The 15,890-nt window shown below is 36.0% G+C and overlaps 1 protein-coding gene across 27 annotated transcripts in view; it reads right to left on the reverse strand.

Annotated features, from left to right (window-relative positions):
• Window positions 1–2,222: 2,222 nt before the first annotated feature.
• The window catches only part of GAB1 (GRB2 associated binding protein 1), a 117,492-nt gene continuing 103,824 nt past the window's right edge, over window positions 2,223–15,890 (reverse strand). For 18 of the 27 annotated variants that reach the window (XM_070608915.1, XM_070608910.1, XM_070608911.1 and 15 more), the window contains 4 exons: window positions 15,000–15,093; window positions 14,046–14,169; window positions 8,841–8,963; window positions 2,223–6,559 (listed from right to left, as the gene is read on the reverse strand). In XM_070608915.1, coding sequence (XP_070465016.1) covers window positions 6,401–6,559; window positions 8,841–8,963; window positions 14,046–14,169; window positions 15,000–15,093 — 500 coding nt within the window. In that variant the 3' untranslated portion in view covers window positions 2,223–6,400. The remainder of the gene's footprint in view (window positions 6,560–8,840; window positions 8,964–14,045; window positions 14,170–14,999; window positions 15,094–15,890) is intronic. The other 9 variants (XM_070608934.1, XM_070608935.1, XM_070608916.1 and 6 more) reach the window with 1 other exon arrangement.

The following is a 15,890-nucleotide window of genomic DNA, read 5'->3' on the forward strand; positions in this document are numbered from 1 at the left end:
AACTGTAAGAATAGACGATACATTTTTTTTAAGCCGCTACATTTTCGGTTAGTTACATAGCATTAGATGACTAATACAATATTCATAACCTTCCACCTGATAAACAGTTCTCCATATTCTGCCCCTTTTCGTCTTTTTATACACCCCTCTTCTCACAAAACAACTAAACTAATAGCAAGCTAATAAATAAATTCTTCATGTTGTTCTCTTTTCGGATGCCCTCCTTTTTCCTTCTTGCCAATCCTCCAAATCTAGCTTAATCTCCATCTCTATGAAGCTTTTCTTGACTATGATACTTTGACAGTCTTTCTTTCGGTAGCTCATCGCTGATACCTCAGAAGTAATTATTTTCTGTCCCGTATCATTTATTATTTCACACATATGAATTTGTAAAGATAAAGAGAGTGCAGATTTCTTTGTTTCCCACAGCACCTAGCGCAACGCCACACATGTAGCAGCTACTCTAGTGAAATGATTTAATTTTTAATAGGTCATCATCGAGTAGAATCAAAATCTGAGACAACAGAACTTTCTTCTTAGTCTGAATTCCAGAATTATTCCTTTGTCTAAGGATTGGAATAAGCAACTTGCAGACTCACTGTTTTTACAAAGTTGATTTAAAAATAGTTTTAGAGGTAGATATATTTCAACTTAAACCTCAAAATCATTGCTTGGTGTATGTGTAAGAGGCACTCATATTAACGAATTGATACCTGTATCAGTCAGAGTTCTTCAGAGAATCAGACTGATAGGAATGACCCATCCATCCATCGGAAAGATTTATTTTAAGGAATTGACTCACATGATTGTGAAGGCTGAATGGTTCGAAATTTGTAGGGCACGCTGGCAGGCTGGAAATTCAGGCAGGATTTCTATTTAATGGTCTTGGCAGAATTCCTTCTGTGGAAAACCTTCAGCTTTTGCTCTTAAGGCCTTCAACTGATTGGATGAGGCCTACCCACATTATGGAGGGTGATCTGCTTTACTTAAAGTCAATTAACTATAAATGGTAATCATATCTACAAAACATCTTCTCAGCAACATCTAGACTACTGTTTGAACAAACACATGGGCACCACAGCCTAGCCAAGTTGACACATTAACCATCACAATACCATATTTGAGAAAATGGGCTTTTTAGGGGGGATTTATTTTTTTTCTTTTCTGTACCACTATACATGCCACACACCGAGTACTCCAAATGTTCTGGGCATCACACATACCACAAAATCAGAGACACGTTATGCTAAGAGTTAATCACCAAAATAACTATTAGTAATAAAAACCCTGGCTAACGAAGTATAGAGACATATCTTAGATACTTAATTTTCTATGCGTTCATTTATTTTATTAAAAAAATATTTTTTTGTAATATTAAAAACGGGAATCTAAGGGAGGAATGTTACCCATCACAACAGTTAATAAAATGCCTCCCATCACTGACTCAGCCTTTAAATATGCAGTAACACACATTCACAGAATTGCCAAGTTACTCCCCATAAAACTCTCCTAGAAAAACTGTAATTCAAAAAATGTTTCTATATCGGAGAAAGCAGCTTTTTTTTTACAGAGAAGTTATATGCAAATATCCAGAAGTTTCACCATTTACAAGGTGACAGAAAGACAGATGAGGAGAAAATGACCTCAAAGAAGATAACCTTTCCCTCCCTAAACTTCCGAAATATGATTTAATGTGAGTCAAGAGTTGTAAAACGCTGGGCTGAGTGGGCTAAAGGACTGACTGACAGTAATTCCTAAGGTTTTATGAAGTACCGGAGATGTTTGAAAACTCTCATAGAAATGAAAAAGCCCAGCCAGTTACCATTTCCCAAGTCATGCTTTATGTATAAAACATATTTTCTGATGGTAAAGGTTGCAGACAGCCCCTTATTTATTGGCCTTTTACTCAACAAAATGGTGGCAGTGCGAACTAGATGAAGGAATAACAAGGGTGTGTGCATATGGCAACAGTCTCAGAAGCTTTTCCTATTTAGTGAGAGCCTGACTATGCTATTCTAGCACGACTTAGTGAGAGCCTTGTTGCAGAAAATGAGTGATCCTATAAAAGTAGGACTGGGAAGACTGGCAGCACTGTTTATTGCAGAACTGGGTTTTTGATTTAGAGACAGACTCTGAAGAAGGGTCAGAAATATCAATACATATGTCCTTATTGGTGCACAAGCTCAGTATCCAAATCAACTACTTGAGGTCTTGAAACCAAATTGTTTGAAAAGTTTTATTTGGTAGCAGAAAATATCTACAATTGGATCTTTACAAAAGAAAATGTGCAAGAGGGGAGAAATAAATTTAGACATAAGATTTTGCTGTTGAAATTTGGGATGATCATCAACAATCAATTTAGGTTACGAGAACTCACACAAAACCTTCTCTCTTTAAGTAAAAGAAGCAGAAACTGTGGTAATGGCTTGACTAAATATTTTGTAAAATTCATAACAGACATTATACTGAACTTAAAGATAAGTCTATGGAAGAGAAGACAAACTATTTCAAGCTGTAGTAGTATACAAACATATTTTGTCAGACTAAAACCAATTACCTCCACAACCTGACAAGCGATTTCTCATCACATCAAGTCCACGATGTCTACAATGTTCATTTACACCATGGCTTTTCATCTCATAGTTGTCAGTATTTTAAATTATATACAGATTTACAAATAACATATCCAATGCTATTGACAATAATTCTTATTCTAGCATATATCTCTCTCTCTGTGCATCCACTCGATTTGGTCGTATGTACAATCCCTGTCATTGGCCTGATTGCTTACCTGACAATGGAGGACAAGACCTACCAAAATGACCCAAAGAGAGGAACAGGAAGGATGCCCACTGCATTGTTTCTAAAATTCTAAAGGCTTTGTATTCATTCAAGATACTAATACCAATATTTCAATGGGCCACATAAAGAGGCACTAAGAGTGTTTGGGACTATCCAAGAATTATGATCAATGTCTATGGTATAGTGTACAGGCATAAAGTAGCTAACATTTTAACAAAATATAAAAAATACTGTTTTCACTAAAAGGGGAAAGCAGACAATTTCCCACTAGTAGAAAAAAAAACCCAAACAAACACTGGTGTTCAATTTCCAGTTTAAATGCATTTATGAATATGGAGATAGTGACGCCCATTAGTTAAATGTAAAAAGAGTCCAAAAGAAATTATGACTTATGACCTTAATGTACCAGTATAGCAGTATTTCTATATCAAATTAGTTTATGATTAAATACAATGCTATATACACACACACACTCATAGTACCTTTATGGAATTCTCTAAAATGCTCACAGTAGCTTATATATATTGACAAAAATAAAGATGAAAATGTATAAACTAGAGTTTAGATAAAAACAATCTTTTGTAGCTTACTACCTTCTGTGGGTCAAATAGCTTAAATTATTCAAGTTTGAATTTTGATTTTTGAAAGCAGAACTGTACTTTGGTATTCAAACCTTCATAAAATTTTAGTTTTTCAAAACAAGGAATAAAAGGCAGAGAACATCAAACATGTGGGAGAAAGACTTCTGATTTATAACGTAACTGTCACACGCTTAATCAGTGGTTTTCAACTGATGTCTGGCCAAAACTCAGCTTCTTGAAGGTGACTGGGGTATTAAAAGAGTTTGACTCAAATTTCATTTTTATAAGTGCATTATTTTAAATAAAACAATAAAAATGCACATTCTAATGAGTCACATACGCCTATTTTATCATACTGGAGACTAATTATGTATTAACTTCTACTACCAGGATAATTTATTTTTGTATGAACCTTAGAATACAACTTCAGTTATCTCTAATTAAAGAGCCTCCTGAGATGTGGGTTTAAAACCCTTATTATTTGCACTTACTTATGTTTGTGTGAATCACAATTTTCTTGATAGTATGCAAATAAAACAAGGTATAGAAATAAATTGGCTGCTGAGGTTTTTTGGCAACTATCTATAACCTCAATTTCACATTTGTGTTATTCAGAAATTTTATTCTTAGTAATGGATTAAGATAAGTAAACACAAATGTGAACTCAAAATACATTTATACTGATAAAATGGACTTTTCAGGCTTTATGTATTGGAGTTACACAAAATTTCATTTAAAAAAATTTTAGTGCTAAAACATGTTTAGAAAATACTGCTCTATAAGAAACTGTCTTTTAATTTGTCAATAATGTTCAATGTGATTTTGTTTTCAAGTAAACTGCCAAATACATTTCAATTCTTAAATTACTCTGCATAATGCGAAAATTTTCTATAAACTAGAGAGTTGTATGTCTTAAAAAATAACGTAAAAAATTAAGGAGAAATTACACTAAAAAATTCATAATTGCCTTAGACTCTTCTGATAGGCAGCTTTAAAGAAGATTTCTATTTTTGAATTAGTAATATATTTATTGTTGTGTTTTAAATCTCAAAATATGTGTGTCCTCCACATAACACAATTAGTATCTTCACACATCAACTGGCTTGTGCGTTTTGATAGTTTAGGCACATTTCAATGATTTCAGATTTTGTGGTTTCATTATAAAACAGCTTGCACACACCAAACTCAAACAATCTTTTTTATTTAAAAATCAACCTCAAAATTCACTTTTGGGTTTTAGTTTTTGTTTAAAAAGAAGCAAACATTTAAAAGCATCAAATGTTACGAGTCTACAATTCATCTTGTTATGAACATTTTTAGTTCGTGGAATGGGAAAATAAACCCATGACGTTGATTAGGCACAGTACTATGGCCAAGAGGCCAGAAATCAGGGCACATCTGTCGAGTCAGGCAACAGGTAGAGGTCAGAATGAGGAAGCCATGCCTCAGCTGCGGGCACTCCTATCTCTATGCCCCCTCCCAAAACTGTTAAGTCTCAAATCAACACATAAGAGATCGTATGTAGTTAACAAACAAACAAACAAACAAACTACTATACCTGCTTTCTAAATTACATTGCAAAGCCAAGACAGATCAATACAATTGTAGCCTCACTATATATAATTTGTGGTCTTGATATCCACGTCACAGGACCACGTTATACATGAGCCAGAACCATGATTCCTCTGGTGGTTTCAGAAATCTGGTTGGAAGAGGTCCATGGCTCTAAGATTTCACATTATAGCAAGGCGCCAACATTTCTTGAATTGGGGCAGTGAATATAAATCACAGTACAAAATCCTTAGTTCTTTTACTGGAAAAGCAATAGGTGCTACATATGAGAATCATTTATATAACATCTATTTTATTTAACAAAGGCAGATATAAAATATTAATTGCATAGGGATTTAAATATAAGGCCAAGAAGAATATTAAGTAAAGTTAAAAAAAAATCATAGGGCACTATGGTGTCAAAAGATTAAATTTCATTCTGAGAGTAATAAATCTGAATTGCTGTCTAATTAAAAATCACAGTATGTTGCTATAACTAACAGTGAATGTTCACTGTTTCATTAATTCCAAACTGGAAACCAATATTAGGACTAACAGGAACACAGCTAAAGCTCCATGTCTAAACCTGATCAGTGTATTAGCACATCAGTGCCTGGTACGTACCTGATTCATTATATAATCTATCTTCTGCAAGTAATGTAAAGTTTCATACATGTTAATAAGTGTGACAGCAAATATCACCCTATGCCATCAGTTTTGTAGGCTTACTTGAGAGTATAATTATTCAGTCTTTCCAAGGTGCAAGATCTCACCTGGCAGAATCCTCATTCATTGAGCCAAAAACACTGGAATTAACAAAATATGATACAGATCCACCAATGCAAACTAAATGTACATGAATCAGAGAACTAGGGCCTGACACCAGTACATACACTGCCCCCAGCCCTTTGGAAGGCAATGAATGCTGAGTCCAACTATACTCTCTAGTTGTAGGCTAATGGTTACCACCCACCTGAAGTTTCAGGTAGAAAGGTAAACTGTGAATCTACTTCTCATTTTAATGTTGTTAGACTGCAGTTTAAAGAGCAATTTCCCAATCTAAAAGTAGCTCAGTTAACTTAATAATGTTATCAGAGTAGTGTGAGGACAAACAAGAACTCCCAAAGGAATTATGTTAAGTACATTTGGGAATACCCAAACCAATGCTTTAAATGAAAAAGTGCATAAATACAGTAATACTACAAGTGTGTTAACTATAAAACAAATGTTTCTCTGGGAGCTAAACAATACTATTTTCCCACATTATTTACATGTTATGAATTGTTCAGATACCACAAAGCACCATTTACAGTCAGAGTTGCTTGATTACGTCTGGAGGGTCCTTTGACTTCAACTCTACTCGTCTGAGGATCTACCTAGAGTAGAAGTGTCAAATCATCTTCAGTCAAACAAGATTTATCTTTACAATTCAGTTCTCCTGTGTTCAGAGATGGCAGGCAATATTTTCATTTCACACTCTTGGTTGGCGTTTCCGACTCTGTGGACTGTCTGCCGTCTGTCCAGGCTTCCCGGGTGCTCTTCAGAGCCAGGGTCTTCTGTTGGTCAACCACAACATAATCCACTCTCTCATCTGCTACGCTGCTGCCTGAGCCACTGCTCTTTTGCTAAAAAGCAAAGAGAAAACCTCATAAAGTCCCACATATAAAGGAGTGCTTCTGAGTGATTCAGTCTTAAAACTGAATTTCAGTTTCATGTAGATACATATGGACTGTGAATAATTCTCAAAATTCTGCTTGGTCACACAATAAAGTAACATTACCTCAATTTAACAATATTGTTTCTCTCTTAACTATATGCTGTTTTCCCCTTAAATTTAAAATTATTATATACGAGAATTCAAACTAATGTTCCCATCACAGATGAAATTCTTATAAAATAGGGATAGCAGACACCCGGTTCATCTTAAGATGCACAACTGGCTTCTCCCTCCAGCTTTCAGCTTAAGCTTGACTTTTTCAAGTCCTGAGCATATGTATCAGTGTTTACTTTCAGAGCTAAGACATGTTTTTTGAAAAGCAGTATTTGAAGAATGGCAAACTGCATAGACTGATGGGCCCTGATAACTCCTAGAACACAACTAGATAGCAGCTAACTTAAAACAGACATCATTATTAACACACTGCTGGGCTCACTAGAAAGTGTGGGCAATACCCAAGGCATGAGGGGAACAGAGGGAGCAGAGAGCTGCTAAACGCTAAGGGCAGTATTGTCTTTAGGAAGAATGCCACTCTCAGCAATGCAATCAGAAGGCCCTGGGAGGGAGGCCATGTCGAACCTGAGACTATCCTGTTACGTTAAGGACCCCTGAAGGGAACTGAGGTGGTCCTAGGGTGGTAGCACAGCCCACTTCCTAGCAGGAGCAAATGCAAATCCTTTCTGAAGGAAATTTAGGTCTGCAGGATTCCCACAAACACGCTCAGCAAAATGAATTCACAACAAAAATGTATAAAACACACAAGGAAATGAGCCATCAAGAATGTGAGTTAGCAGAATAATAAACACAGATTCCGACCTCCAAGGACTTCAGATATTGAAATTATTGCATAAATAGTATCTTAAGAAATTATCCAAGCAAGCACAAAGAGACAAGAGGATAGAAAATATGAAAGAGTGATAAGAAGTACGGAAAACAGGCTCTGGCCCAGTGGTGTAGTGGTTCAGTGCTCTTCTTTGGTGGCCTGGGGTGTGTGGGTTTGGATCCCGGGGGCAGACCTACACACCACTCATCAAGCCATGCTGTGGTGGCATCCCAAATACGAAAAATAGACAAGATTGGCACAGATGTTAGCTCAGTGACAATCTTTCCTGAGCAAAAAGAGGAAGATTGGCAACAGATGTTAGAGCCAATCTTCCTCACCAAAAAAAGGGAGAAGAAGTAGTTCAGAAAATAGAATGAGATGTTCTAACTAATGTCTAATCAGAAACCTCAAAGAAGAGAATAAAAAGAGGAAAAGCAATATTTAGAAAGATATCCACTGAGACTTTTCTAGAATTAAAAAAAAGAATCCAGAAATAAAGACAGCACAACTTCTACCAAGCAGGATAAACAAAAAGAAATCTATGTCTAGATGTCTAGACACATTGTAGTGAACCTGCAGAACACCAAGATGCAGAAAAGCTCTTAGCACCAGCCAAACAGGAAAGACAGACTACCTGCAAAGGAACTGCAATTAGACCAACAGCATCTTTCCAACAGGAACGATGGAAGCCAATGATAGCAAACAGTTTCTTCTATGTGTTGAGAGAAGCTTACTGTCAATCAAGAATTGTGAACTCAAAAAAACTCTTTTTCAAGGATGCGGGCAAATTAAAGACATTTCAGTTCAACAAAAAGTGTAAGAATTTGCCACTAACAGACCTCCACAAAAGGATCTTCTCAAGGATGCATTTCAGGAGGAAGGAAAATGATTACAGAAGGAAGGTCTCAGAGACAAGGAATGATAACAAAAGAAGTTGGCAAACATGAAGGAAAATGTAAACAAACACTGTAGAATAAGAATACTACTAATGTTCAACTTGTGGGGTTAACAAAAGGAAAAACCTACAATTTTGGACAAAAAGAGCACATAGGTCAGAAGGGCAGTAATTTTGAGCTAACACTGGAAAGCGAGTGAAGACAATGATTAATGTTAGCGTTTGTTAAGTAAGCATTTCAATGGGAACTGTTGAAAGAATGGAAAGCGTGTAACTTCCATACTATTAGAAAGGAAAAAACTAATTTACTGGTTTCCATAACGTTGTTACTTGTGATTTACAAAACAGCATTAAGTAACAGATTTTATTAAATTTAAATGAAACACACTAATAAAATTCTCCCAAGGGAGATATGATTCTTCAGGTTTAAAATGTGAGCTAATCGTATTTACAGGATGAGGTTTCACTTACCTTACGTGGTGGCGTGGATTTCCCGGAATCTAAATCTAGGTCTAGGTATTCCACTTGCTTGTCTCCTTTGGGCTTGATCATAGGACTGCTTCCTCCATCGAGACTGTTACTGCCAAAAAGATTCTGAAAGTAGAAAACAACAAAATCAACTGTCAAGCATTCGCAAGACATACTGTTTCTCTCATTTGCTGTCTACTGGAGCCTAAATATTTATTTCAAGAGGACACAGCTTGAAGAAAAGTCTGCTTAGAAATTAAATGATCTTTTGGGATGGGGGGATATAAGTAATATTCAAAAAATTGACTGAAACAGCTTAGAGCAAGCTAAAAGCAGTTTCAAAAGTCAAACTTGGTTCGAACTAAGACTGGGACATCAAGCTACAGTTGGTTGCGATGGCTCAACTTGAATACTATTAAAATGCTCTCTCAATTACATTTGTTAACTACAGGATCCTTATATTCCTTGCTTTCAAGTTAAAGTTTTAAAGAAGTTCTATATTTTATTTAAAGGCTTTCACAATAAAATTAGTTTGGAATAAGTAGGTTGAGTAAAGGCTATGAATAATCTCTATTGGCAAAGTCTATTTTGTTTCAACGGTCTGGAGTTTTTACCACTTAATTTCCTGTCTTCTCTTAGCTTTATCCGTTCTGTCCCTAATAGAACCTGCACGATAGAAGGACTGTTGTCTAAAAAAGAGAGAAGAAAAAAGGAAGATGAAGGACAGCAATAAACAACAAGAACGAAACAGCTTGGGGCCAGAAAAAGGAAGAATAGCTTCCTCGGAACTTGAAGATCAACGCTAAATAAAAAGGAAAGGACAACAGGAACTTATGTCCCCACATACACCCTCTACCCTAATTGTGACAATCTCCTAAATGTGCTCCAACAAATGGCTTGTTTCCAGGCCTTGCTGCTTTTCACCTCATCTAGAAATGTTGCTGACTTCTCCTAGACAAGACTATATATTTATTAGGGACTTTCACCCTTGTGTCCTCTGTCATGTAGATATTAATGTTCACAGGCTATCGCAAACTTTTGAAGAAAGCCATAATCACGTAATGAACTTAATTTATACTTGTCATGATGAACAAAACAATTTGGAAACCGCATAAACTGGTTCTGTTGATTCTTTACATTGCTACGCCACTTCTTTTTACTCAGGTTTAACAGAGGAAACTGATTTCAGGAAAGGACAATTGCTAGAAAAATATTGAGTTTATTCCCTCATTTGTAAGCAGGGCTGCTGAGAGCCCGTATGAAACATTTTTGTGAATTAGAAAAAGGGGCTCCTTCCTCTGGGGCGACACAGCTCTGTGCCAGGGCCCACAGGTTTGTGAGCGGGACATGGTCTGGATTGCACAAACTCACAAATGCAGTACGTGTGTAGCCTACTGTACATACCAGATACTGTATGCAGTGTATTTATGCAGTAAACAACCTGCACAACTGAGTGTGATGGCCCTATCTATAGCAACAGATTTTTAAACCAAACTTATCAACTACTGCTAACAAAACATTAAAAAAGTATTGAAATAACATGTAGGGCATAAAAAATGTAAGCAAGTCTTGGTGCTTAACTAGTACAAATAGCCTTTCTCCTCCCCCATTTTTTTTCTAATTCATGAAGAAACTAAAATTTATTCTCTGAATGACTCCATATTTCATTCTCACAAAAAAAATCAAGCAGCAGTGTTATGTGTGTGCGTGTAAAATTTTGTATTCAAATGTGACCAACGAAAGAACCTATAGCTGGAATTTCCCTAACTGGAAATGCCTAGAATTGTTCATAGTATTGCAAGGCTATAAAAGGAATCTGTGAGTTTATACGACGTACACATTTAATCTCAAAAAGTTGCTCCTAAAGAGAATTTCTCGGAATTGCTAGTTAAACTGTTTTCTGTCTAATTATTACTAGAACTGGAACTTTTTTCATCTTTAAGTATTGTTAAAATTTGTGCCCCTACGAGGAAGTCTATTTGCTCTTGATCTAATCTCAGCTGGGAACAGACTGTCTCCGTGTTCTAGCTTTAACCCAATGTTTTCCCAAAACAGTTTAGAAAAACAGTAAGATTCCAGGAGTTATTATTTGCGTTCTGTGAATTAAAAAAAAAAAATACACTAGTGCTTTGTTCTTCTAAAATTCTTTCAAAATATGTAAAATTACTGAACATATTTTTGTTGTTACATAACATGTTATTGCTATCTAACTATATTTATGTCTTTAGTAATGATGACCTGTCACTCGAATTTCAGGGGTCACATTAAAGTTTCACTTCACGAATGTCTGACTTTGGATGTCTGTATAAATGAGCAGGGAGCATCAGCAGTTCACTGTTTCATTAGCCACCGCCTGCTCCATGGTCACCAGGATAGGAAATATATCATGCTTCAAAATTGCACTGGATAGAATTTAATCTTCAAGGTATGTATAAACCAGACTGGATCAGATCCTGTCTCAATTTCTCTAAGACTACTTTTTTACTGACTTCATCAATCCAAGCACACAATAGATCTTATGAATTTCTATGGTATTCCATTAATACACTAAGTTCCAAGAGGCGTGGGAAATATTGGTATACTTGTCACATTCTTTTGTAAGGAAGAGCTGTGTGGACTATGATGAGCTCTTGCAGCTGGTAGCATGAGGAGAGAGACATGGCAGAGTTGACTTTTCTACTGTCAACGACAGATGGATATTTTCACCTGGGACATTTTTGCTTATTTCTAACACTTAGGATCTAAGTACTTTCGAAATTCACCAGCTGGTGGTTATTTAGACACCTCTAGTGGCAGGTAAAAATACTGTTCTGGCTTAATGTTATAAAGCATGAAAGAACAATTTTATATTTTTATTTCCTTTGACTTTCTGATTGTAATCTTCTTCTTTCTAGTCTTTTCCCTTCACCTAACACTTACGACAAATCATATGTTCAAACTTTCCTATAACATGTCTTTTCCAAAGTTTTTATGGTTATTTACTATTTTCGGCAAAAGGACAGACTTTAGTATCTCAGAAAATAATTACTTTTGTAATAAAAAAAATTTATCCAACCACCTAAAGACGAAAATTGATGACAATATATACGCCGATATAGCATGAAGATTTACTCAGAATCTTACTAGAGACTATTTACTGTAACGAGGAAAAAAAATAAGTTAATAAAAATAATAAAACACGGGGTCTGGCCCCATGGCTGAGTGGATAAGTTCGCGCGCTCCGCTTCAGAGGCCCAGGGTTTCGTCAGTTTGAATCCTGGGCGCGGACGTGGCACCGCTCATCAAGCCATGCTGAGGTGGCGTCGTCCCACATGCCACAACCAGAAGGACCCACAACTAAAAAATATACAGCTATGTACTGGGGGGCTTTGAGGAGAAAAAGGAAAAATAAAAAAAATAATAAAACACCACTCATCAAGTTAAAAAATAGTGACTTCAAAACCAGAAGTCAATTAATAAAAATTGCCCTGCCATGAAAAATTAGTGAAAACATTATTGATAGAGTTTGCATTCTAAGTCAGGGTTGACATAAATATTTTAAATTATCTTATTCATTTTTGAACACTTTATAAATTTAATAATATTTTTAAGGGTAAATTAGTTTAAGCACCAAATAAAGCTTTTCAAATCTCTTAGTTTTGTTCCCTGAACTGGTTTTTGCCTAAAGTCCATCAAAGATGTCAAATGAAGTCATTGATAGAATTAGACTTTATATTTTAAACCTCTAAATAGGACTGTTTTAAGAAAAATAAAGCCACTAAAATGTTACTCGTTCTAAATGTTGACATCAGATATTTGCTTGTCCTGGCAGATTCCCCCTGGTCGTGCCCCAATATCTTCTCTCCTCCTCCCAAGTGAATGGGATTTTTAGCCAGGCCCACTGTCCCTCAGAACAAAGGCTACATTTTCCAGCCCCTTCCACGTGGCCACAGAGACTAAGTTCTGGTCAAGAGTCCGTATATGGCAGCTCTGAGAACCTTCTCTGTGTGGCAGTCAGGCTGCCCCCCTTTCTTCTTCTCCCTTTCCTCCACTCTGCAGCTTGGAATGGGAATCTGTTGGCTGGAGCATCAATTTGTTCTATGGGAACAGCACACTGGAGAGCCGGAAGGGCCGGAATCCCTGAGGGCTCTGTAGCACAGTGCTGCCACAACCACCGCGGTCTGCTTGTCTCTGGACTTTTCCATGGAAAGGGAAAGAAAGGTCTATCTTAGGTCACTGCTAATTTGTTTATTTTCTGTTACTCAGAGGCTGAATCTCATCCTAACCGATACACTTATCTACCAAAACACAAATAACAGAGCAAGCACTGAATCTGATTCAAGGAAAAGCAAAAGCAAAATATTTTAAGAAATTAAAATTGGCTTGCATTCTTAAACATCTGAAGTATTTTCTGGCAACCACCTGATTTCTGGGAAACATAACACTTGCTACTATTATAAAATTCTTGTGCCTTGTGGTAACATAGCTAGTCTGAAATAAATTAAGATTGTAACAGATCTTCTTTAATCGTTAAGCCTTATCTAAGGGTGTATTATTGAAAGACTACCAAAATATCTGTATATGATCATTTCACCATGAGAGGGCCCTGAAGTGGGCCTGGAGAACTGCATTATAAAATGCTTTCAGTATAAAAGGTTTTCTTGAGTAGTTTCAAAAATCAAGTACATCGGGGCCGGCCCAGTGGCACAGTGGTTAAGTGTGCACATTCCACTGTGGTGGCCCGGGGTTAACTGGTTCGGATCCTAGGTGCAGACATGGCACCGCTTGGCAAGCCATGCTGTGGCAGGTGTCCCACATATAAAGTAGAGGAAGATGGGCTCAGATGTTAGCTCAGGGCCAGTCTTCCTCAGCAAAAAGAGGAGGATTGGCAGCAGTTAGCTGAGGGCTAATCTTCCTCAAGAAAAAAAAAGAACCACAAAAAACAAAAATCAAGTACATCCTAAAAGAAATGTAACTGGAAAACTTTTATGATTTTTGACTAATTTATATCTACTTTATAAATATTGATATTACACTTTGACTCCTCGTTGGTCTTAGACTTTGTGAAACTATTTTTAAAAAGCATTTAAAAAAGCTGTCTTTTATCCTTTTTCGTTAAGTATATAAAGAAAGATTAAGGGTATAATGTATAGACTGGAAGAAAGGTTCTAGCATGAACGATTTAGAAAGGCTGCTCAGGAAGAGAGAAGTTAAAATGACTTCACATACCGAGTCTTCACTGGACAGGTTTGGGTTCATGGGAACATAATTCTCTTCACTGTCGTGCGAGTCACTGCTCGAAGTTGTGCTGTGCACTGAATCTGGCCGGGGGGACATGGGAAACCTAGAGGAGCTAATTACAGAAATGATCATCACAAACATAAGCCTTGACGAAAACTTCTAAAATCACTTTCAAAATAAAAATGATAGTTCACACTTTCAGAAATATTCATTTACGTTTACATTTATTATACAGATTTATTATAAAACCATTTATTGTACACATTTAAATGCACAATTAATATGCACAGCTATATTGTAAGAGTATATTTTTGGGCATCAAGTTACAAAAAAGTATTGCTAGTGATTTGAGGGATAAATAGAAAGTCACAGATATAAAAAGGAAGATTTAAGAATTACTATTAAAAAAAACCTAACTATATATATACATAAAACATGAACACATATTCAGCACAGGTTTGCGACTTTGTATATTCTTTTCATTTCTCTATATACATTTAAATAAATCTTGATTAAATAATCCCCACAAGAAACTACCATATTTTCAATATCAGTAGTTCTCAGAAATTTCTAGCCTCATGAATTCTTAACGCTCTTAAAAATTATTGAGAACCCCAAGGAACTTTATTTGTATGGGTTATATCTATTGATATTCACTATTACAAACAAAAGAACATTTTTTAAAAACACAAGAGCATACAAATACACATTCCATTAGCTGTCACAACAATATCATCAAATATTATGTAGCCTCTGGAAAACTCCAGTGTACACTCATGAGAGAGTGGAAAAAGGCAAAGGACATTTTAGTATCTTAATGAAAATAGTCTGACTTCACAGAACCCCAAAGGGGGGGGGGTCCTCAAATCATCCTTTGGGAGCCAATGTTGCAGACATTTTCCATTACGACGAACCATCAACCTACGTATTTTAAAGACTTACTCTCGAGCAAAACTCCTAGTGATGGGAGATCTAACTGGGGCTTGTAATTCTTCCCATTCTGGCAAAGGTTTTATTTCTAAAGGTGCTGGCTTGGCTGAAATAAAAGAGAGAGAAAGAGATTTCAGCATACAGAAATTTGGAAAACAAAACAAGATCCTCTCTTTATATCTCTATTTATGTGTTATTGCCAGAGTTCACCTAAGACCAGCAAATTTCACACAGGAAATGAGGTCCATGGGTGTTATGTGATTTGCCCAAGGTTACACAGCTAAATAATCAGGGGCGAAAGCTAGATCAGATGCTGTTTCATGATTGCTGACTCAAAGTCTAAAGCTCTATTACAACATGTTGCTTCTTAAATTTAAGCAAATATTTTATGAATATAAAGTAAATGAGAAAGGGTAATAGGACCCAATTCCTTTACGATTACTTGATTTACACTTTTCATTTCCTTATTTCATTTTTCTCACTAGTTTAATCCTCAAATATGGAGATTTAATCTATGTAAAGACGTTCCTACTCTTCTACATTGGAGCATGAGTTATACTACTACACGTGAAATCATGTACAGAAAGTATTAAGTGCAAAACTTCGCTGACACCAAAAACCGGAAAAAAAGAATTAACGATCAAATCTTTTAAATTAATTCATGCCAAGTCTGGAAACAAAAAAACAAAGCAATACTTATAGCTTTAGATTTAAATTCAGTTCTGAGAAAACAATTACCTCAAATTTTTAGCTTAATTTAACCAACAATATCCTTTACCAAATGAAATAAAAAGAAATAAATGCTAATATTTTATTAGTTTTATTTAATAGTGGTCTTTACTTATTTACCTCATGATTGCAGTAATTATTATGCTAGCACATAACCACAGAGCACTCAGCCCT

Source organism: Equus przewalskii, chromosome 2, assembly GCF_037783145.1.
Source record: "Equus przewalskii isolate Varuska chromosome 2, EquPr2, whole genome shotgun sequence".
NCBI lineage: Eukaryota > Metazoa > Chordata > Mammalia > Perissodactyla > Equidae > Equus > Equus przewalskii.